The sequence below is a fragment of the Corvus hawaiiensis genome, chromosome 3 (assembly GCF_020740725.1).
Source record: "Corvus hawaiiensis isolate bCorHaw1 chromosome 3, bCorHaw1.pri.cur, whole genome shotgun sequence".
NCBI classification, from domain to species: Eukaryota; Metazoa; Chordata; class Aves; order Passeriformes; family Corvidae; genus Corvus; species Corvus hawaiiensis.
This window is the reverse complement of record NC_063215.1, coordinates 104,605,275-104,628,294: the sequence shown is the minus strand read 5'-3', so window position 1 is coordinate 104,628,294 and position 23,020 is coordinate 104,605,275. Positions and strand designations below refer to the sequence as shown.

Genomic DNA, 23,020 nt, shown 5'->3' with positions numbered 1-23,020 from the left:
AAAATAAGGATTACGGGTACAAGGAACGTGTTATCACTTGTCACTGATGTTGCGTAGGAAATTTGGGGAAAAGAATGTGATGGCCAACTTAAGATTTGGAATCTGCAAGAGTTTCCATGTTGTCCAATGATTTATAGCGTGGCAGTTCACGTATTGTACCTTGTGTCTCCTTCATTACCATCTTACCCTTCATTCCCTTGGTATACAAGATCATCATAGGTGGCATGGAGCAAAGAGGAGTGTGAATCTCTGCTGTAAATACTCCCTGTGTCTGTGCCTGAGGTTCTTCCTGAAATGACAACAGCGGTAGAGGGAAATTGCCATGACTGCAGTTCATGTCTTTGCCCTCACAGATGATGAGCAAGTCCTACAGAGCTGCCAGAATCATCATTTCACTTGACTGCTGCTTGATAAAGCAATGGGAACAGAGGCAGGAGTGGTTTGTGTGCTGACTGAAGAGCAATTTCATCTATCTACAGGATTACCTTGCTTACTATCACGGTTTTTGTTGGGGTTTTTTTTTTTTTTTTTTTTTTTTTTTTTTTAAATTTTGAACAAAACCACTTACACTCTGAAAATAAAAACTCCCCACAACCATTGCAAGTAGGATGAAATTGTGATTTTCCTTATTCACCCCTCTGATCTATAAACTGAGCAGAGGTCAGACACAACTCCAGCAGAACTATTCTTTAGCCATTTCCTCTGGTTTCTCTATTTACTCCTACACGCTTCTCTCTTATTATTATCCCTTTTATTCCCATCAGGATCTGCATGCTTGCATATCTTTTAATCTACTGAAGGGCTAAGTTGATAAGCATTTAAGCCTTCCAGTACCTGAAAGGAGTCTACCAGAAGGACAGAAATGGACTTTTTACAAGAACATTTAGTGACAGGACAAGGGGAAATGGATTTAGGTTTCGATTAGATATTAGATATAGGGAGCAAGTTTTTCACTATGAGGGTGGTGAGGCATTGGCACAGGTTGCCCAGAGAAGCTGTGGATGCCCCATCCCTGGAAGTGTTCAAGGCCAGGTTGGACGGGGCTTTGAGCAATCTGGTCTAGTAGAAGGTGTCCCTGCCCTTGCAGGGGGTTGGAACTGGATGACCTTTAAGGTCCCTTCCAACTCTAGCCATTCTAGGACTCCGCGTGACCCGAGATGGGCGCTCCGCCCGCTCCGCCCGCACCGCCCCACTATGGCGGCGCCCCCGCCTCACAGACCGCCACCGGGCAGCGGGAGGGCGGGGACAGACGCCTTCCTATTGGCCGAGCCTCTTCCCGTTCTTCTCTTCTATTGGAGGAGAGTGGCCCGTAGGCGGGGACATTCGCTGAGCGACAGCTGTGGCGGCGAATGGGCGGGAGCTGCCGTCCCTCCCGGCCGGCGCTGGGGCGGGAGCCAATGGGAGCGGCGGGGGGCGCGTGCCGTGCCGGCAGCAGGTAAACAGCGGGGCCGGCCGGGGCGCGGGACCGGGACCGGGATGGGGACGGGGATGGGGATGCAGGATCGGGATCGGGGTCGGGATTGGGATTAGGATCTTCTGCCGGCGGGATGCTGTGGGCTGTAGATGGGGCGGGACGGGACGGGCCGGGCCTGGCCTGGCCAGCCGCCGGCGTTCGCGCGGGGTCTCGAGATCGCCGCGCTCCCGGAGCTGCCTGTATCTCCGTGTGTGTATCTACGTACATATGTATGTTGTTATATAGGTGCATGTTATATATATAAAAATACATACTTCCATGTGTGTTTGTGTATGTACGTGTGTGAAAATATCTGTACACCTATTTCTCCTGGGCGGTGGCGGTGTTGCTGCCTGCCATCCCGGCTTTCATTTGGAAGCGCCTCCGGCATAACCTTCAGAGGCAGCCAGATTTTTAAGCGTTCAGAAGGGCAGCTGGGGAGCAGGAACATCTGCATGGGAGCAAGGTCTCCTCTGGCCTCCTGCAAAATCTCTGCCTGGCAGGGTGAGGCTTGTCGTGGGGTTTTTTTCCCCCTTTTTTTAAATGTAGGTGTTTGTTGTCTATGTCTCCAGCCAGGCTGGCCATGCACTTGGATGAACAGGGAAGCAGGGAAGCAGTCCCAGCCCCGCTGTGTGCCTGTGTCCCCTTGGGGGCCCAAGGGAAAACAGCCACTCGGGTAGGACACAGGAACTCAGCCCCAACACAGGTGTCCTTGGATGTCCCCGAAGTGTCACCTCCAGCCCCTGCTGGCTCCGATGTCCTCAGCAGTACTGGGACCAATGCGAGTTGCTGCTCCCGCATGTGAAGTGTGAGCCGGGCTTTGAGGTTTTACTTGTGTTGAGTAGTTCTGCAAGGCTGTGGTGCCTTTATGCAGTGACAAGCAGTTGGCTGATAGAGTATTTGGGCTCAGTGCTGGCAAAATAATCTTTCTGACCCTCTCGGGGAGGGTCTGATTTCAGCTCTGCCAGCAGAATCGCCCTTTGGGGCTAAGTGTTGCGCCTTTCTTGCGGGACAAGAGAAAGCAGTGCTAGTTCAGCCAGAATGGAGAAAGAAAGCTACAAATCTTTTCAACTTCCCATATAATGTTGTGTTTTGTTATTTTTGTGTTCTGGGGCTGAAAGTGAGTGGTATTTGCACACTGAGATGGTGTTCCAAGTCCCCTGGCATTTTAGCAACGTGCCCATTCTGACTTTATTTATTGGCAAGAACCTAGAAATCCTTCCTCCTAATTTTGGCCCCACCACTTAGGATTTCTTATAAGTTTGTTTCCTTCTCTTCATATTTACCGACAGCAGTGGTTGCTACAGCCAAAACTTAGGAGAACATCAGGCTGTCAGTATCATCCCAAAGCTTTCTCTTGATCTAAATATAGCAAAGAGAATACAATTCTCTTCATCTAATTGCCATCAAAGAGAACAATATGTATAAGGAGGAATTTTAACTCTCAAGTGGATAATTAAGTATTCTGCCAGGCTATAGCAGCTGTTCTGTGCCTTGTAGTGGTATTATTTGTGATGGATGAAATGCAAAGCAAAGGATTTAGATTGTTTGCAGTATGAAAATAAAAGGCAAACTGAGGCTAGATCTTAATGTTAGTGAACTGGCCCAGTTTAATCAAAATCCATAAGCTGGTTTATCACAGCTGAGGAAAGAGGTTTCTTGCATGAAGGACATCTGGAAAAAGAATCAGTGACTCCTGCTTCCCTTCAGGATTCACAAGACTGCTGTAAAGCAGGAGTAATTGTATTCCCACCTCAACTCCTCTAAGAAGCACTTACTACTGACCTAGTTTTTGTCCTCTTTCACTTTTGCCATACAGTTTTGAGAGTTGGGTCATTTTGCTTTGAAGCATTGTATGATTTTTTGAATGGGACCTGATGGTTGGAGAGGCAGAGAGGAGAACGTTGCCTGATATAACATAGTGCTTCAGTTTGATGATGGACTGGGACTTCATTCAATGTATTTGGTAGACCACGCTCTAAAGCTTTCTGTGAATACAGATACAGCTTACATTTGTCTCAGTGCTCCATGTTTTCCATTCCTGAGCTGTTCTTCCCCACTTTTTCATCTCAGCCTGGAAAAACAGTCAATAGACACAGATGTATTTGCTGTCATGTGCATGAGTAGGAAAGAAGGCTCCCTTGCTTTCCATTATGGTGTATGCAGCATCCTTTTGGCAGGCAGAAATCATCTCCACAAAATGTTTTTCCTCAGTTTAAGTAGTTAAATGAGACCAGAAAACAATGTGGCTTTGTAACACCCATGTCTTAGCTACCTGGTGCTCTGTGGCTCCCTTTTTGTTTGACAAGCAAGTCCCAGGCTTTCTGTTCTTTCCCTCTGCTCAGCCCAAAGGGTGCTGTTGTGCTGGGCATGTGTGTGACAGTGACCAGGCTGGTCCTTCCTCCCCTGGAGGTCAGACTGATCAAGCCACAGCTCTCTCTGGCAGCCAGCATAGCTTTGGTGCCGGTTCAAAGTGCACCTCTGATGAATAAATAGTGGCATTAGACAAAATCCCTGCTGAGTCCATGGTGGGGCAGAGGGGGAGAGCCAGTGTTCCTGCCTCTGTAAACCATATGTCCAAGGCCCCTGCTTAGATAAGAGTCACAAAGCTATGCTGCCAAGGGTTTTGCAGACCTGAGGTGAGGGTGGGCTGCTTGTCTGGGAGTGAGCAGAGGGCTTGTCACCTTAAGGCTCAACCCTACTGGAAGGGGGATGCACAGTGCTCTGTATTCCTGGTGTGAGCGCTGCCACTGGGGCTGCTCCCAGAGCCTCTCTCAGGGCCAGCCCTGCTGGGACCTGGCTCTGTGACAGCAAAGGGAAACAGGTGCCTCACTGTCTTTTCAAAAGCACTACCCAGCTGATGAGCACCTGGTGTTGGAGGGTGGGGGGACAACCCCTTTGGCAGGACAGTTTAGATCAATCTAAGGCAGCTGTGACTTCGGTGTCTGCTTGTTGCTGCCAGATCGCCCTTGCTACCTCTCAAGGCTGCTCGAGGCTTTCTAAGGCATTGAAATACAAGCGGTAGCTGGTATAAAGCTGAAAAGATACCTTCCACATCTGCTCCTGTAAAGTCTTGGATTTACTGGGGTGTGTTTGTGTCAACCCTCACTGTGTAAACAAGGGACAGTGAAGCTGTGTTCAGGTCTGAATCTGCTTGCTGACCAGAAATATCATGGCACCTTTGCATGTCCATATACTTGCTGGGGGAGCATAGGAGGAAATGTCCTTAAAATTGGCTGTATTTCAACACGAGTTTATTTCTTCCCATGTAACTGTGAAGGTTAGTAATTGGCACTGTGGTTTTGCTATTGGTTTAACCCCTCCAGTGGGCATAAGTAGGGTGTTGAAAGTAGGGTAATTGGCTGCCCCTTTTAAATCCTCTGCAGAATTGCTCTCTTTATGTAGCAAAAATGATTTCTTAAATAATGTGAGAAGAAGTTATTCAGTATTTTCATTGGGTTGTTAAAACCTAAATATTCATCCCAAACTATCAGTGAGTAAATCTTTATTTATCTCCTCCCTGGTCTCTGACATGGGCAGAAGGTTTTGAGTTATTTAAATTCCATAGGTCACAGATCCTGTGGCATGCATAACTTATCCTGTTCTTCATCCAGAAATATGTCATGATGGAATGACTTTATATACCTGACCTCTTTTAAGACCTAAATCCTGTAACTGGAGGAGAGTCTATTAACCCAGCTGTAAATTGTGAGCTGCCATGTGCTCAGTCAAAGGAGTGTGTTAAGCATCCAGAGAGGAGATTTTGGTCTCTGTAAGAAATAAGCACACAAGTGTTAAGCAGCTCACTTGGTAAGAACACAGGATTACTATGAAGCTGATAGGCCTGGTATAAGGGTTAGCCCTGTTTTGTTTCCTATAACTGTACCACTTTTATCACCAAATGAGGAACAAAATGATATGAAAAAGCATGAGAAGCCAGGGGAGGTGCAGATGTCTGAAAAAATGTTTCACTTTGGTAGATTGAGTTGATGTTCTAAAATTTCTTGAAGATGCAGATATGTTGAGGAGGCTGTGAAAGAAAGGGGGATCTCCCACTCCTCCCTCTTTCCCTTCCTCCAAAGTGAATTTCAGTTTCTTCAGTGAGGAGCAAGAATATCTCACATATCTTCAAAGTATCTATTCTGACGTCTCAAGACAGTAGGGTGTGCTGGTTGGGCTGTGAATGTATGATTCAGATTTAAGTGACTGTATCCAAATCACGTGGCTTCTTCAGCTTCCTCTTCTATTTCCTGAGACACAGGAGCTTGGGTAAGGTTCTGTAGAGGTGTTCTGGTAGATATAACTGCTTACAGTGCATTAGAGGTATAGTTTCACTTGTGGACGAGTGGCTGAGTATCAGAAAGTGATTAATTACTTGCTTTGTTAAGCTGACGTAATAAATGCTAGAAGGAATTTTCCTATCAGCTGTATTTAAAACTTCCTGAAATCCCGATTTTAAGGCTGTTCTGCAGTGTTCAGGGCAGTGTACCTTCTCCCTCTGGTGTCTAAAAAGAAGAGCTGTTCCTTTCCTTCCTGCACTTTGTCACTGCTTTGTCTGCTTTTCTGCATAGCAATAGGTGAAAAGAGGCCAAGCATTTTTAGCCCCCACATTTATTTTCCATGGTTTTGCCCATCCAAGTAGTTTTGCTTTTGATCACAAGACAACATAATTGTTCATAATAATTCTGTGATTCTGTGATAAGGGAAAACCCACAAGTGGCTGTCCATAGGAGACTGGTCTTTCCCTTGCTATGCAAACCTCTCTTTGTCCATGGGCAAAGAGAAGCACTGCTAATAAAATTCATCTGGTTAATAAACAGTCATAAGACAGCATGTAGCTCCTGATTAGTGGCTTATGTAAAGCTGAGACTTCAGGTTACTAAGAAACTTCTGCTCCTTGCTGATGCTCGCGGGAGTGTTGTGTAAGAGCTGAGCTCTCTGAGCTTCCTGACAGGCAGCCCGTGTATGAGGTGAAGCTGTGTTTGGCCCCTGCCAAACAAACACTGCGTGCTGAGAAACCTCCTTTGTGGAAGATAAGGTGTACTGATGGGAGAGGGGAAATAGAGGCAGCAAGCGTGAAAGCTGTGGCAAATACAAAGTTTCTTCAGTGCTGCATTTTGCTGATCTCTCTGCCTGCAGCAGTCCCAGCCACTTTAACAGAATGGATTGTCATGCCTGGGTGGGGGCAGGATAAATCTGCGGTTGGGAGAAGATGGAGCTGCATGGCATGCTGGAGCTTCCCTGCTGAATCCTCTTCAGACTTGCAGTTTTTTGCAGTGTGGTGCTCACTGTTTTCTTCTCCTCTGCTCTGCTTGTCCCCACAGCCTTGAGTAGTGCTTGGCTGTGCCCTCCTGAGGTCTCCCTCGGAAAGCGGCGATGATCACATTCATGAACAACTCGGACAGCGAGGAGGAGCCCTGCAATGAGAGAACATCCCTGATGTCTGCAGAGAGCCCTCCAGTACCCTCCTACCAGGATGGCCTGCAAGCCTCAGAAGCAGGGGAAGCACAGGCACATAGGGTAGGTGTGTGTCCCTCACGGGGACATGGGGTGTGGTGACAGAAGTAGTCCTGCTACCCCTCAATCCCTCCTACCAGACTGGCTTCTAGGATTGGCTTTGGTCAGTGTTGTTTCCCTGGTGTCACTCTCAGCCAGCAGCAGCACTGCCTGTTGCCATTTCCTCCACTCTGACTTTTTCCCCATTTTTATCTCCATATATACTCCTCCCTTTTCCTTCCTTTTGGTAAAGATACAGGCTTTTAATCAGGACCTGATGCACATAAGACTGTTGCAGGATATCCTTTTTAGCCTTCTTGTTTTGCCAGATACCCTTTGTCTGCTCTGGTCAGATGCAGCTAATGTTAGAATAGAATCTAGTCCAGGTGCCAGTGAAGCAGCAGGATAAAGCAAGCACAGCGTTGTTGGGAGAGGAGGAACATGTCAAGCTTATGTCACTTCAGATGACATTTTTTCTATCTAGTTCTGGGCATCTTGTCCTTTATGTTCATATGTCCATCTATATATTTGCATTGGAAGAGGCCCTTAGATACTTATGGTATTGGTTTAAAAACTCTGTTGCAACCTGTTTGCAATGGAATTTCTAATTGTATTGTTCAGTTGGTACCTGTCTATTAGGACTCAGCTGCTATGCTGTGGTGGCCTACAGCAGCCCTGTGAGATATGATGGAATGAAGCTTTGAACACAAAGAAAAGAAGCATCTTAACGTATTTGCTAATATTTCTTTTCAGAAGAGGCGAGCAGGCAGCAGCCGTGGCCCGAACAATATCGCTGGTGGAGAAATGTCTGGCTCGGGTGTTCCAGTGAGAGAAAGCGCCCTAGAAAATGAAGAGGAGGAACTGACTCTGAAATATGGAGCAAAGCATGTAATCATGCTCTTTGTGCCTGTCACCCTTTGTATGATTGTTGTCGTCGCCACCATAAAGTCAGTGCGCTTCTATACGGAGAAAAACGGGCAGCTGTAAGTGGGGTCTGCAAACAGCCTGAGTATGTGGGACCCCCTGCTCCACACACACGCTCTGTGCATGCAGAGTACTTCCTTGGCAGGCTGGGAGAAGCTTTACACAGGTAAAGGTGGCTGTAGAAACATACAGAGAGCTTACTAAAGTACGCTACGTTCACCTGTGCAAGTTTTTCCCATACCTGCATTATACTGATTCGTTAGCACTGTCATTTAGGGTGCCCTGAGTGAGGCCTGTGAGCAGCATAATAATGAAGCTGCTTCATTCTGCAACATAAAAGGCCCAGGCTGAACTCCTAGGCTGTTCACTCCACTAGTTGGCAGCAATCAGGGAATAGCATGTTCATTTGGATGAGTGTCTCATTTCCTGGTGATATTTCTGGTTCCTAAACACTCATGGTGTGGATACGTAATTCCATCCAGCTCTTGCTGACAGTGCCTGGCTCCTGGGGCTCTGACTGTGCTTCATACATGGGGTGGAGAAAGGGGGACCGTGGTCCCTTGAACTGAATCAAACAAATCAAAATGGGGGGAGGAGTGTAGGGTGGTGAGAAGGGATAAAAGAGTCCAAGACTCTCCTACCAAGTGTGGAAAGAAAGGGTGTCCCCCATTTCAGAACAGCACCTGGGAAGTATCCTTATAATTATCATGGAGAGGTTCCAGAGCATGCAATAAAAATTCATGGCCTGCAGAGCACTTACTAAAATAAAGCATTTATACTCTAGGTCTTTTTGCTTAGAGCTCTGCCAGCCACAGCTGCTATGTAGGAATGTGCTTTTGAAAGTGACCACTAATCTTTAGTTGATAATTAACTTGAGCCCAGCCCCTTCAGAGGCTACATCTCATGTTTGCTGTCCTTGGCAGTCCAAGCTCCCTTTCTTTCCCACACACAGAGAGGTCTGGTTTTATCTGGGACAGGTGCTTAGAAGAGAATATATATACTTCATACTTTTGCTTTATCCTGCAGGATTTACACCCCTTTCAGTGAGGATACCCCATCTGTGGGCCAGCGTCTCTTGAACTCGGTGTTGAACACCATCATAATGATCAGTGTCATCATTGTCATGACCGTGTTCCTAGTGCTGCTCTATAAATATCGCTGCTACAAGGTAAAGCATTCATGCCAGAGCCTTTTCCACCTATGTGCTGTGAGCCTGGGATCAAAAGGGCCTTGCATGCCAGTGAGAAACAACAGGCACTGCACTGCCTCGTCCTCATCTTGGGCACAGCAGGAATGACTGTGCAGAAGCCTTTGTCAGTGGTGGCTCTGAATAGGCTTTGCTATTATTTTGTTGCTAATGGCATGCCCTTAAAAGCAAGGTCTACTTTGTGTTATTCAGGTCTGAGTTTTCTGCATCTGATCCAAATGCTTTGCCATTTGTACTTATGGACTAAGTTGTACCATTTACTGTGAATGCCTTCTATTAGGACATTTCAGACAAGCCTTGTGGAAACTGGTATTATTCCTGCCTGTAGAAGCTCTGGTGGAAGAGCACAAGGCTTGGAGGGAAAGGCACATTCAGGTTCTGTGGTGCCCAGGGAGTTCGTACATGTGGTACCAGCCCAGCATTTGAGCTCTGGCCATTCCTGCTTTTTAAGCTTGTCGCAAAGTTGGATTTTGTTTTACAGCCTTGGGCAAACCCCTCCTCCTTCCTAGCAAACAGAAAGAATGTGCTCACCTGTGTGAGCTAGCAGCCAGTATGGATACCCATGAAAATGCTTGGGACAGAGACTGAAAAAAACCCTAATCAACTGAAACCCAAACCAACTAAAACCCTAAGAGACAGAATATAAAATGAAACTGGGAGAACTGGCAGGAACTGGCTGTCCCTCCTCCCTCACTGACCATAGGGAAGGCAGGGTCTATGGACACTGGAACAGGAGTGCAGAAGGAGACTGTCAGGCTGCAGTTCTGTGACCTGTGCAGGGGTAACAGCCCCTACAATCACTGTCTCTTCTTGCCCTTGATAGTTCATCCATGGCTGGCTGATCCTGTCCTCTTTGATGCTGCTCTTCCTCTTTACCTACATATACCTCGGGTAAGTGGGAATGGTGCAGGTAACCTGGCAGTTCAGGGCTCCTTCACCTCTTTGCTGAGAATTCCCACTTTGAACAAGAAAAGGAATGTCTCCCCTTCTCCAAATGGACATTTAAGTGCTGTTAGAAGAAGACAGCTTTCTTTTTTAAAAAGTGGAAAAGAAGGTCTTTAATAGTCAATGCTTGATTTTACAAGAATTGCTGGGAAGTGATACTGTGAGCATGAAATGAACAGGCTGAACCTTCTGGTACAGAGGCCCTAGATTATACATTGAGAAGCATGTGGAAAGGAACTTTATGTGCTGAGCTGCTTCTCTGATTTGTCTTTCTTTTTTCTTACACAACATTGTTTCAAGCTCACTCCCTCAGCTCCCAGCTCAGGTGAAAGGAAACTTTCAACTTGTGGGTGACATTTGTTAAGACTTTTTCATTTTTAACTGTGAGCATATTGCACCTGGTCAGATGACACTGACAGGACTTCTTTCCTCTAGACAGTCATGTAGCCACAGGCCTATGCTCAGTTAAGATTTGAAATCCTGCTGGTGCAAACCCTTGGAATCGCTGTTGAACCGAGGACTAAGGCGGTGTGGTGCTGGTCTGCATCCACACACACAGCATCCATCTCAGGCAGGAGGAACAGAGAGCTTGGAGCAGCAACTGGCCAAAGGGCAGGTTCCCCTTTCATGATGAGAGTTGCTCTATTCTGCTTCCTCCTGGTGTAGTTGGGGTCTTGTTTGTTTAAGTACAGCCAGTGGGATGCTTCGCATGTCACTTGCTTTTATTGCTTTTTATAGCTAAATTTTCTTGTTGTATTCCAGTGAAGTATTGAAGACGTACAACGTGGCCATGGATTACCCCACTCTGTTCATAGTCATCTGGAATTTTGGAGCTGTTGGAATGATTTGCATCCACTGGAAAGGTCCCTTGCAGCTCCAGCAAGCTTATCTCATTATGATCAGTGCTCTAATGGCATTGGTGTTCATTAAATATCTACCTGAGTGGTCAGCATGGGTGATTCTAGGTGCAATCTCCATCTATGGTAAGTCTGGGTTGTGACTCTCAAGGTGTGGCTCCTGGAGAGGTTACTCGGAGGCAATCTCAGGACTTTGTATGTTCTTAAAAAAAACCAAACCCCACTTAATGGTGCTAAGAGCTTTAGAAAGAGTCAGATGGGCAATTAAGTTGATTCCCTGCCTTGTCTCTTGCTAACTTGATTGTGTAGGTAGTGTACTTCTACTGGGTCTTTCAGAGTGGATCACCAAGTCAGGGAAGGACTGAAGGACTGAACCTCACCCAACTGTGTGGTAGGGGTGGTTGGATTTTTATCAGTAGCAGGCCTGACAGTCTTGCAGGTTTTGTTTATTGTTATCAAGAGATCATGGATTTTGGTATGAGTTCAAGAGAACCTGCAGAACGAGAGGGAAGAGATCTGATGGAGGAGAGAGGGTAGGCAAAGAGGTACTGGACCAAAGGCCTTCCTTCATTCTTGTGAAACACAGAGCCAGTGTATGCAGTGATGGATTGTGGAATGTGAACAAAGCACCCCCACTCCTCTTCTAATTAAATTTAACATGTCAGTGAAATGCTGCTGTCTGCTTTCAAAGAACTCATGTGGTATTCTCAAGGGGCTTTTTATAGGATTAGCACAGTGAAAACTCTTATTATTACATTAAGGCTTGGAGATGGTATTTTAAGTGAACAGCACTTTCAGGGACTAGAACAGCAAGAGTTATGCGAAGTGGTAGAAAGTGCCATTCAGGAAATCATCTGGTTTATATGGATAGATGTAAATTTGAGGGGAGAATGTCTTCTTAAAGATAAAGACTGTAAAACACGCATGACAGTTCAAGATGAGATTGGTCCTTTTCTTTCTGCAGATCTGATGGCTGTTCTCTGTCCCAAGGGGCCACTGAGGATGCTGGTAGAAACTGCACAGGAGAGAAATGAGCCCATTTTCCCTGCATTAATATATTCCTGTGAGTAAGATTACGATGTTAATGTTTTTAGCCAGATTATTAAACTATTTCTGTGTCAAAGCAAAGAGCACTATCTTAGCTCTTTCTTGCCTTAAGAATGGTGCACTTTATGTTCTGGAACAGACCATTTATAGAAGGCCTTGTGTATCAGTTACAATGTTGCTAACTCTAATTAGCCAAAGGGAGCCCACATTTATCTTGTGAAGCTGCATGTTCAGAAGCACATTTACCCTTTCATGAATATAGTGCAGAATACGCCTCTTTCTTCCTGCAGACAAAAACCTGTGTGAGGTGAGCAGCAGTGTTTGCCAAGTTCTGTGATTAGGTGATGCTCCCTCAATACATTTATTCCTCATGGGTATGCTTTACACACTTTAAACATGTGATGAAGCTCCATGCTTCCTGCAGCCCCCTCTTGCCCTCTGTACTGTACAGATGGCAGTGCTTAGAATTTATTTGCTTGTTCGTTGTTTGGCTCCTCGCTTATCAAAGGGCTCCATTCCAAACAGAATCAGTCATCTCTTTCCTGGCTTTCTTGGGCTGTTTAACTACCACAGTGTCTGGTGCCTTTATCCAGAGGTGTCCACAGACAGGAGACTCAACACTCATGCGACCTGGACTTAAGTGCTTCATGGACCTCAGTGACTTTTTCATTACATCACCTTTAAGATGAAGGGTTATTCCCAAATGTTTGGTGCTAAGTTGAAGATGCCTACAACCTGACTGTTTTTTTCTTCAAGCATTTAATGTTACATAAATGCTTTTATGTGTTCCAAGCAGAGTCTCAGTTCACCTCAGCTGCCCTCCCTTTTACAGGAGATTCTGTCACACTGACAATCTAGATGAAATCTCTCACATACTTTAGTTAACAAAAAGAGTTTTCCTAAAGGAGAATGCAGTTCAGCAAATGATAAATACCGAACAAAAAGTTGTTGTGCAGAACATCAGTGTCTCCATTGCAAGACCATGTTCTGTGGCTCTGTCTAGATGCAAAAACATCACCTTGGCTGAGCTCGTTGTGGAAAAGCAGGCACTATGTTTGCCTTGGCTTATTTTGTTTATCTTAGCTTCTATAAAAACAGGGAGACTCATGCACACTTAAATAAAAAGCTGATTTGAGTTCCCTTCTGCTGATTTCAGAATGACGTGTATTCCTTTTTAAATTAGGGATCCATCCCAAGAATAAACCCCTAAACATCGGTTGCTATTGGAACCAAAACAGAAATAGGCAATATTTTGACAGGATGGAACCAAAACAGGCAGACAGAAAACTTGCACTCTGACAACTCCTGTAATCCCTTGCTCGTGTGCTGTACCTTTAGCAGAACACAAGTAAGCTGTGTTAGTTAACCTCTGGTTACCTTTTGAATTACCATAATTCCCTGGGAAGTTGTTTTCTTTGAAGAAAAGAGCAAGAAATCAGGAAGAAAACAAAGGAGATGAGGACGCTAGTTCTGGAATTTTGCTTTCTTTAATCCACAGAGAAGATTTTACTGACTCTTAGCTACTTGTGCTCTGGGACTTTCTTAAAGACTGAATGGATGCATTGCCTTGGCTTTCTCCCACCTTGCTGTCTCAGTGCCTAGGGAAACCAACTGAGTGTTTTAAAAGCATTTACAGGGCCAAGGGTTTGTATTTTTAGGGACAGCTAAATACTTATTTCCTCTGAGCTATAGTGGCCAATGTTTTATGCAGCCAATTACTTTCTTTCTTCCAGCTGCTATGATGTGGACAGTTGGAATGGCAAAGCCAGACACAGCAGCAAGAGGAACAAGTCAGCAGACATGGGATGCAGGTTTGTTTGCATGTCCTTCTTCCATACAGAGCACTGTCCTACAGAAATAATGAATATGTTTGAGACTGAAAGTAAACATAAGCCCCTGAATCCTGATGGATGCATTTTTTTCAGTGTTGTTACTTGCAGAACTCAGTGTTGTTCAGAAACCTGCTGTTAGGACTGGCAGCTAAGATGACCGGACAGTGTAGGAAGCTCCACTATTCAGGTCACTTTTATTTAAAAAAAACCCAACGAAACAACAACTCAAACAGAAGTTGATGTTCAACTCACACCTTTGGTGTACTGAAGTCAAAGATGAAAGTGGGATGGGGGGGGTTATCATTTTCCTCACTGGGGGTGGTAAATTACAACATTGGCTCCTAAATGTGATAGTGATGAGCTGGTGAACTTCAGTGTGTTGCATTCAGACCAGTGCCATGGAGCAAGTGTACTTTTACCTCCCTGTAAGTGCAATATGGCTCTTTACCCTTGGGTACAGTCCTGTGTTAAGACAGTTACCCACCAGCAGCTGTTGTGATCCAAGTTTACATTGTAGCTGGTTCTGTGGTCATTTGGGTGCCTTTGCTTTTATCTCCTTGAGATGCAAATTAAACTGCAGTTTTAAGGTCAGTGAATAAAATCTTACTTGTGGTTTTGGGAGGACTTCCCATCTAGTCCTGTTGCACTTCAGAGATGACAATACCTTTGAATGTTAAAGCAATACATGTGTGCAAAGGTTTGATAACTGAACATGCTGCGTATTTCAGGATAAAGCAGCTGACATACCAAGGAATGGCAGGGACACAATCCTGCTGTGAAACAGGGCCCAGAGCAGGCACGGACTACATGCTGAGGGGTACAGAACACTCTGTGGAAGCTCTGTGTGTCCCAGATCACAGTCTGCTTGCACCTGCAGCAGCATCAACCTGTCAGACTGACAGGGACTGAAGTGTTTGTAAGAGCTACTGAAAAATAGGAACTGTCAGATAGAGGCATGTATCACAGACTGGCTGCTTGCAAAAGTACTGCCAAAGGCTCTGTCAGATGTGCTTTAACAGGGGGGAAAAAAAAGTTACATTTGTGAACAATGAAGTGTGTCTGCTTTCTACATGTGAACAGTCAGCTCCAATGTCAGTGTGACTCAGGACTTCTCTCATAAATGGCAGTCCTCTTAGTCATCCATTTTTATCATATGACTAGTTAGGGAATACCTGAGCACCTCCACCCCAAAGGTATAACACTGTGGGAATGCACATTAACTTTAGTGGGTTTTACTTGTCATTCTGGCCTGTGCAGAGCAGTGCTAGGTCTGTGAACGTGCTCACTTGTTAAAGCCATTGAGCTCCTGGGTGGCTGTCAGAGAAGCTGGGAACTTGCACCCTTCTGACTGTTCCAAGCAATAACACAACGTGTTTCCTCAAAGCCACTAAATGTCTCTGCTTCAACTGGTCCTGATGGTCACACCTCCAAGAGATAAAGGGTTTATCCATTGCAGGGCAGCTTCACAGGAGTGTGGATTTCATGCACTAAAACACGTTATAAACGTAGCTGTCTCTTGTGTTTCTTTTTTTTTTTTTTGTAATCCACTCTTGGCCTGTATTTGTGGAACCAAGCTGAGGATGGGAGAGAACACCTCAGGAGCCCTTCACATGCAGAGTCCCAGATGTCAGAGACGAGGAGTCCGGTGCCAACCCGCCCCGTCACTTCTTTAGAGGAGCTCGAGGAGGAGGAAAGTAAGGGAAGCTTTATACCTTGTTTGCAGTGCAGTCAGAGCCTGACATTTTTACTCTTTGTGGTTAACACTCTGTTACCTAGTTTGGTCTAATCACAGTTAATTTGAAGAGTTGTGCTCACTGAGCAACAAAGATCTTGAGTCTTGACTGTGTATTACCTCTTGCTGCTGCAGGATCTGTTCTGGGATTGTGGTTCCAGTGACATCTGTTGGCTACGTGTACAATTGAAACAGTTCCTTCTTCCCCTTGACTCCTGTCCCTCTCTGTCCCTGTGCTTCCTCAGCTGGTTTATTTGTAAAGCGGCCCAGGGAAGCACCTCAGAGAATGAGGGAGAACAAAAACAATTAGTGGGAGGAGGGGCTGGAAGTCTCAGTCTCCTTGGGAATGTGTGGGTCCAGGCTGGTAGCCAGGACTAGGAACCTTTACCTGCTCCCCAAGGGACAAGAATTTGTTTGGGAGGAAGCAAAACAGGAGGCTCAGAATTAACACTTGTTTTCTTTCTCCACTTCTTTCCAGGGGGTGTGAAACTGGGCCTTGGAGACTTCATATTTTACAGTGTGCTTGTTGGGAAAGCAGCTGCCACAGCTAGTGGAGACTGGAATACAACACTGGCCTGCTTTGTAGCCATTCTCATAGTAAGTGAGCAGCTTTTAAAAGGTCTGTCACACCCTGTTCAGCACAGCAGTACCAGCAGCTGAGCACTGCTAAATCAGTCCAGGTAACATGCCAGATATTTAGGAGTGCTCTGTCTCTAGGCTTCAAACAGCCACTGCAGCAGAATGATCCAGGCTAATCAGAACAGAACCAAGCGTGGAGATGGTGGGGGTGAAGCAGCCCCAGGGAACTGCTGGTGTGTTTGCTGCAGCCACAAGAGTCAATATTAGGAACTCCACACTGATTAGCAAGTGTAGTTGAAAAGGTTAACTCCGTTATGCTGAGAGGAGCTGATAGATAAGAGGGCGAAGACCTCTCTTACTCTACTATTTGAACTTGAAAAAATGAGAAGGAAGGAGACTTAAATCCATGGAAATTATCAGTAAGAGCAGATGACTAACATACTCTTAACTGCTAAAGGAGTCAGTCCTGCCAGGTCCAATGAACACGCAGTCAAGCTTCCACCTGGGTGGAAAATAATTACTCTGCACTTGCTGTTTACCTCAACATCCTCATGGAAACTAACCAGAAAGGCAACAGCAGGATTTTTAGAAGGTAAAAGAAAATCAATTACTGTGTCCTTCTTTGGCCCCCATTTTCCTACTTAGATCCCAAGCACAGTGCAAGTGACACTTTCACTTGTGAAGACTGTGCACCAAAAAGCATGAAAACTAGAAATGAGCTGCATTCAGTGTAGCTTGCTGACCCCACAGATCAGAGAAACCCATAGGATCACCAAGCTCCATATGCTGTAGTCCAGCACAGAGTCCCTTTGCTGGGGGAAATGTTCTTGCTCATCCATCTTGGGAGGCCAAATGCCCCATTCTGTGTCTTTTTTGGTGCTGTTAAAACTTGTTCTGTCTCCTTTTGCAGTTTCATAATCTTGCTGCTACGTGACTTTCTGGTTCCCAAAAATGTCCCTCCAGTTTCCCAGCAGTAAGCACATCTTAAAAGGGAGATGAGATTTAAAGAGCAGGTGTAGGCCAGATGTGGTCCCTGAGAGAGTAAGAAAAGAACTACAGGCTCAGGTGGATTGTAAACAAATTTGCAGTCTAGAAACACTGATGAAAAAAAAATTTCAAATCCTGTCTGCTGATCTTTAGCTAGTGGATATTTTTGGAGCCCAGTGTCTTTGAAGTTTTGTCATCATGGAAGAATTAAAAAGGGCTCTGAAGAGAGAAGGAATTAATATCTAAAGGCACTTAGCCATACTATCTACCCAGAATATACAACAGCTTCCTCACATGCTCCATAAAGCAGATCTTGGCCTGCTACCCAGATAAAACCAGAACTCACCCATTGTAGTAAGCAATCCAGACAAAAGAACAGCAGTGGATATTTGATATCGCTTGGTTGGTTTTTTATTTGGTTGGGTTTTTTTGTTGTTTCTTTTTTTACCCTAAGGGACTTTGTAAGCTGGGAATATAAGTATGATTTAAGTGCTTTTGTCTGCTGGATCAGTGCTTCATTCATAATGGCACAGAATAAGCAGTAAAATAATCTGTAAAGCAGTTAACCTCTCAGGGTCAGCTGTACCTCTGCATTTGCTGTTTATACCACTTTCTCAGCAGAGAGCTGTGCTCAAGATTGCTGAGGAAAAACCTGGCCAACTTGTGTGGAAGATGAAGCTGTGGGCAAATACACATAATGCTGCTGGTAGCTCAGGCTGGCTACAGTGCATATAGATAATTATCTGTATGTTGGCTTGTTGGTGACAGATATTTCTGGTTGTCCTACTATTATAATACTCCTTGTGTTTTTTATTCTCTTCTCTCTGACAGGGTTTATGCCTAACACTTTTACTACTGGCTGTTTTTAAGAAAGCACTGCCTGCTCTTCCCATCTCCATCACCTTTGGCTTGATCTTCTACTTCTCAACAGACAACCTTGTGCGACCATTCATGGACACCCTGGCCTCCCACCAGCTGTATATTTAGAAGAAGTGGGAGTTAGAGGATTCTTTTTCAAGCTTTGCTGTGAAGTATGGTACAATGTTTGGAATAGGTCATAAAGTTTTTACACTTAGTGCCATATATTTGTAAGGAAAACACTAATTCCGTGACATGCTGTGTACTAAAAATCTAATAGTTACGTGTTGAACTGAGATTTTTCACAGGACTCTTGGTGAAAAGCCTGGCTCCTTGCTGATGTCAGAGTGTTACTTTTATTTTATTTGATGTGCACAATGGCTGTTGTGAGCACAGAAACCTGTATGTGGCATGGAACACTGGAGAGGTGAGGGGTCTGATCTTCCAGGAGCTAAGTAAGGTGTTTTAGCCCTGGAACTGCAGTCAACTTTAACCATACTCTAGAATTTCTAAGTCTTCACACATTTGAAGTGTTGTGCAAACACGAGGTGCAAGTGATTGGAAAAGCACAGCAGGCAGCATGCACAGAGCAGTGTGAGCATTAGAGAAGTGAGGCTGAACCTCCTACACTGGCTGCTGTGCACACAGCATCTGTTGAAATTACCCCAAAGGCCTGTTTATTCTGACCTTAGTTAGACATAGTGAGCCATGAGGGATCGAGACAGGATGTCAGTGGTGGGGTGTTTGGAACATCAGGCTCCTGGCTCTCAGCACATCCCCCACTGCAGCAAGCAGCTGGTGCAGGCAGGGCTGCCCCTTCCAGTGCATCGGATCCGCAGCGTGTGGAAACAGATACTGCTCTCTGCTCACAGCGTTTTATTTTTTAGGAAATATTTTTCTGGGTCCATACTACAATCCTGAAGGTAGAAATGACTGAAGAACTCCAGTAAATCAGACCTGTAACTTACTGTGTGTGTTTTTGGTCTCATTTCTGTGCATTGTTGTAACTACTCCAAAGGAGGATTTACCTTCCCTTTATTAAGAGGTCCTCTCTTACAGTGATTGAGACTTGGTTTACCTAGGTTTTTGTACTGTTTAAAGATTATTTTTTTAATTACAAATCTCAAAATAGCTATTTAGTGTTAAAGGAACTCTTTTGGAAATATCCAGTCATAGTTTGTATCAAAATATTGGGGTGCAAACTTTAATCTGTTGTTGCATTACTTCTAGGAATAGCTATACACCCTCAAGTGAGTTCATTAAGAAAATCACAGTGCTTGATGTCAGTAAAAATATATATAGGAAACACTGAACCTTTATGTTTTACCCACCTTTGAAAATAATTTTATTTCTACTCTTTCGAGTCAGTTTTTCAATAGTAGCCAAAGTTCTGTGATTTTTTTTTCTTTTCTTTTTACTTGTGTCTGTTCCTCAAACAAGCTCAGTTTTCTCGACAGCTGATCAACGTCAGTAGATGTAACATTATGTGAGATTTTGTGAATAATGCAATGTCCTTGAGAGACATAGAATTTAATTGCTGGAAATACTTTTTAGCTAAGGCTTGGAATTACACATTTCACATTTTTAATGTAGTGCTTTTTCCAATAGACCTGTTCAAGCTCATTTGCTTTGATATTTAATAAGGACATCACACAGGTGATTCAGACTAATTTTTAAAAAGTGCGTAAGGGTTTTTATGAGGTGTGTGTGTGTGTGTCTGTGTGTGTCTCAGTCTGAACAAGTGTAATTCTTGCTCTTTGTTTGTTTTCCATCTTAATTTCTCACATTTGCCATGTTTGAACTTAACAGCTGCAGACAGAGTTAACTATTACTAAAAGATATTTCCTTTGGAAATGTAAATCAGTAGAGCTTTGTTTGCTGATTTTTATGGTTTATGTGAGAGTTGCTTTTTCTGTTTGCTTGTTTGCGTTTGTTCTTTTTAACTAAAACAGTTATGGGGCCAAATGGGACTAGAATCACTGGCAAACACGATTTTACTTTTTGCATTGCATGGTGTAGAGAGGATGTGAATTATTTGTATATACTGAAAGAAAAATCCTGCTTGGCTTATCAGGGCTGTAGCATATTGTTAGAAGCTATTTCTATGAAAGCAGAGTTGGTACTTGAAGGAAACTGGGAGGGAAACCTTCACAGCAGAAAACAAGCTTGCCAAAGACTGGCCTTCCACTGAGCAGTTCTGCAGAACTCACAAGAGTTGTAATTTAAAAGGTAACTGAGCAAGAGATTCTGGCAGTGCAACAGAATGTATTGGCCTGGTGAGTGATAGGAGTATCTCATGGATATACTGGAATGGTTACAATGTGTAAAAGTTCATATGTATTTACTACAAATATATATTTATGTTTGTGTGTGTATATACACCCAGACACGCAAAGTTTAAAATTACATGGACCGATTTCTCATCTCTTTGGACATTTTCACCTGTGCATAAAGTGGAGTTTTGTTCGTGATGTTGACGTTGTGCAGCGTGGCCTAAGATGTGAAATGGAGAGGGCAGGATTTACTCTACTCATAATTGGTTACTACGTGAGATACTGACTCAGTGAGCTGGCATCTTGAGTGAGCAAAGCATTTGTCTGCCTAATGTGTTCATTCACCGGTATCCACTTGCTGCATGCTCTGAAGAAATCCTCCTGTCCCACTGATGTGCATCCCTGAAACAGCACAGCTGCCAGGTACACTGGGGTGACACCTTTCTTGATGCTGGTGTCACCCAACATCTGAAGTCCTATAGGAGGTGCCGTGTGTTGGCATTTTCCTGTGTGATCCCAGTCACACTCACCCCTCCTCTCCAGTCTGAAATGAGTGTTTCATTGCATCTGGTCTCAAATGTAGCTAGGGCATACATCAGTCTTTAAGATCTAAGATTGAAGCTAAGTCCATGAACAAAAATGTAGTGGTGAGCCTGCCTAATGCAGCCCCCCAGTGAAACTTTTGGTGGGAGGTCTGGAGTTGTTTTGTCTAAATGTCTGCTGTGTGTCAAAGACTGGAGATGAGCTCTGCCCTGCGAGGATGCACAAGAAGTAGCACAGTCATAATGAAAAAACCAGAAACAGGATAGTTCTTGCAGAAGCACACAGATTTCATTTGATACCCATGGTCTCTTTCATAAAACCTGACTTCAGGCTCTTTGTTCTTGCCTTCATAGGTACTTCAGTTAATCCCACTGTGTTTGCTTTCCTCTGCCTTGTAACTCAAACTGGGTTTTGGTTTAAATTGAATATATAGGTGTTTGGGGTTTTTTAATTGCTTCCCTCAGTCCCTGATCTCCGTTTCTGCATTAGAAATGCTCCTTGGCAGCCACGGGAGGGCAGTAGGTCTGCGTGGAGAAGTACCAGCCATTTTGAAGTACTCTGCTCTGTACCCTTTGTTTTTCAGAGAGGCTGAAGGCCCTGGAGTCTCTTTCGTGGCAGGAAAAAAACCAGGCAGGCACCCCACACCCCAGTACAGCTGCAGTTTTGGCCCAGCATGGGAGAGACTTTCAGTGAGAACAAGCTCACACTGTACCAGAATTCATTTAAAACCAGCTGTTTTCAGTGTGGTGCCATGTTCAGCACTGCAGCCCTGGGTGAGGTGCTGCTGTGACATTGCACACTCCATTTTGTTTGGGTTCCCTCCCCTCCCCTTTTTTTTTTTAATAAAGTATCCAGTCCTAGTTTGACTCCTCAAAGCCCCAAGCATAAGTCAGGGGCTCCTCCAGGCATTGCTAAATTCAATTTATTACATAAAGATTTCTTCTGAGCATCTTCAAGAAGAAAAGGAATAATTACACTTACTGATTTGTCATTCTTCTTCTCACTTCCAGTCTCCTATTCCAGTACGTCTTGCTAATCTGGGGGGAAAAAAGAGTACACAGCTGTCATTCCAGCTCTTGGCACTGGGAAATCTAGGGACAAGCTAGATAACGTTGGACAGGGCTTTGAGCAACATGGTCTAATGGAAGGTGTCCCTGCCTGGAACTAGATGGTTTTTAAGGTCCCCTCCAACCCAAACCATTCTATGATTCTCTGTATCCTCAGGAGGACCAGGGGATATCTAATTTTCTTGAACTCAGTTGTTTTATGAGAAAGCAGCCTGGAGAGATGTGGTATCTTTGCCAGAAGCTGTCCCGCCACACTATTTGTATGCCCTCTAACACACCTTGCATTCCTCACTGAATTTATCCTTTCTCCCCCTGCCCTCAGTCAGATAAAGTGATGTGAGCTTTTCCCATTCTACAAGTGGGAAACAAAACAAGAGAGCAAATCATAGAATCAGAATGGTTTGGGTGGGAAGGGACATTAAAATCATCTAGTTCCAACCCCCTCCTATGGGTAGGGACACCTTCTACTAGACCAAGTTGCTTTATCCAGCCTGGCCTTGGGTACTTCCAGGGATAGGCATCCACAACTTCTCTGGGCAACCTGTGCCAGTGCCTCACCACCCTCACAGTAAAGAATTTCTTCCTAATACTGAATCTAAACTTACCCTCTTTCAGTCTGGAGCTATTCCCCCTTGTCCTGTCACTACATGCCCTCGTACAAAGTACCTCTCCCTCTTTCTTTTGGGCTCCCCTCGGGTACTGGAAAGCCACATGACCATGCTGGGTTTAAGCTTGGATACATAAGGAAGATCTATCCACAGAGAGTTAGATCAGGGCATCAAACACCATCACACATGTTACTATTATTTCTTTTCTACATATTCCTTTGCTGCAGGTTTGCTATTGCCCATCTTTTGCCACTCTAAATGCAAGATGTTTGCCCTGAGCACTGAAGGAGTTAAGTAAATATGAACTGTTGTCTTCTTTGTGCAACACATTTGACAGGTGCCCAAGAGCACAATTTGGGAGGTGTCAGTGCTCAGCACTATTTGTGACTCAGTATTAAAAAGATATAAATAAACAGAGACACTGAAGTGGAACTAGCTAAACTCCTTGATACAGAAACCAGAGACAGGTACAGGGCCAAGTAGTTGGAATGGAAGTTTTCCAAAACCGGGAACTGTTTGAGCCCTATCAAATGCAGCCTGATGTAAGTGACAGCTCCCAAGGCCAACTCGGGATTAGATCTGTGCAGAAATAAATGCCAGGAAGCCTGGCAC

General features: G+C 44.6%; 1 protein-coding gene and 1 long non-coding RNA gene across 4 annotated transcripts in view; one reads left to right on the top strand and one right to left on the bottom strand.

The window, feature by feature from the left end:
- The window catches only part of LOC125324127, a 37,517-nt gene that overhangs the window by 4,695 nt on the left and 9,802 nt on the right, over positions 1-23,020 (bottom strand). The window contains exon 3 of one of the 2 annotated variants that reach the window (XR_007202825.1): positions 21,715-21,770. This is a non-coding gene — a long non-coding RNA (uncharacterized LOC125324127). Of the gene's footprint in view, positions 1-21,596; positions 21,771-23,020 lie in introns of those variants that run through there. The other variant, XR_007202824.1, reaches the window with a different exon arrangement.
- On the top strand, positions 1,354-18,884 carry PSEN2 (presenilin 2). Of its 2 annotated transcripts, none has more exons than XM_048299703.1 (11): positions 1,354-1,435; positions 6,778-6,973; positions 7,703-7,932; positions 8,900-9,041; positions 9,904-9,971; positions 10,788-11,008; positions 11,847-11,945; positions 13,663-13,740; positions 15,336-15,455; positions 15,972-16,090; positions 17,891-18,884. In XM_048299703.1, exons 2-11 carry the CDS (start codon positions 6,830-6,832, stop codon positions 18,044-18,046), a joined length of 1,377 nt encoding a protein of 458 aa, XP_048155660.1. In that variant the 5' UTR covers positions 1,354-1,435; positions 6,778-6,829; the 3' UTR covers positions 18,047-18,884. The 2 variants fall into 2 exon arrangements, with proteins under 2 accessions (XP_048155660.1, XP_048155659.1); XM_048299702.1 differs by lacking the exon at positions 1,354-1,435 and adding an exon at positions 2,240-2,261.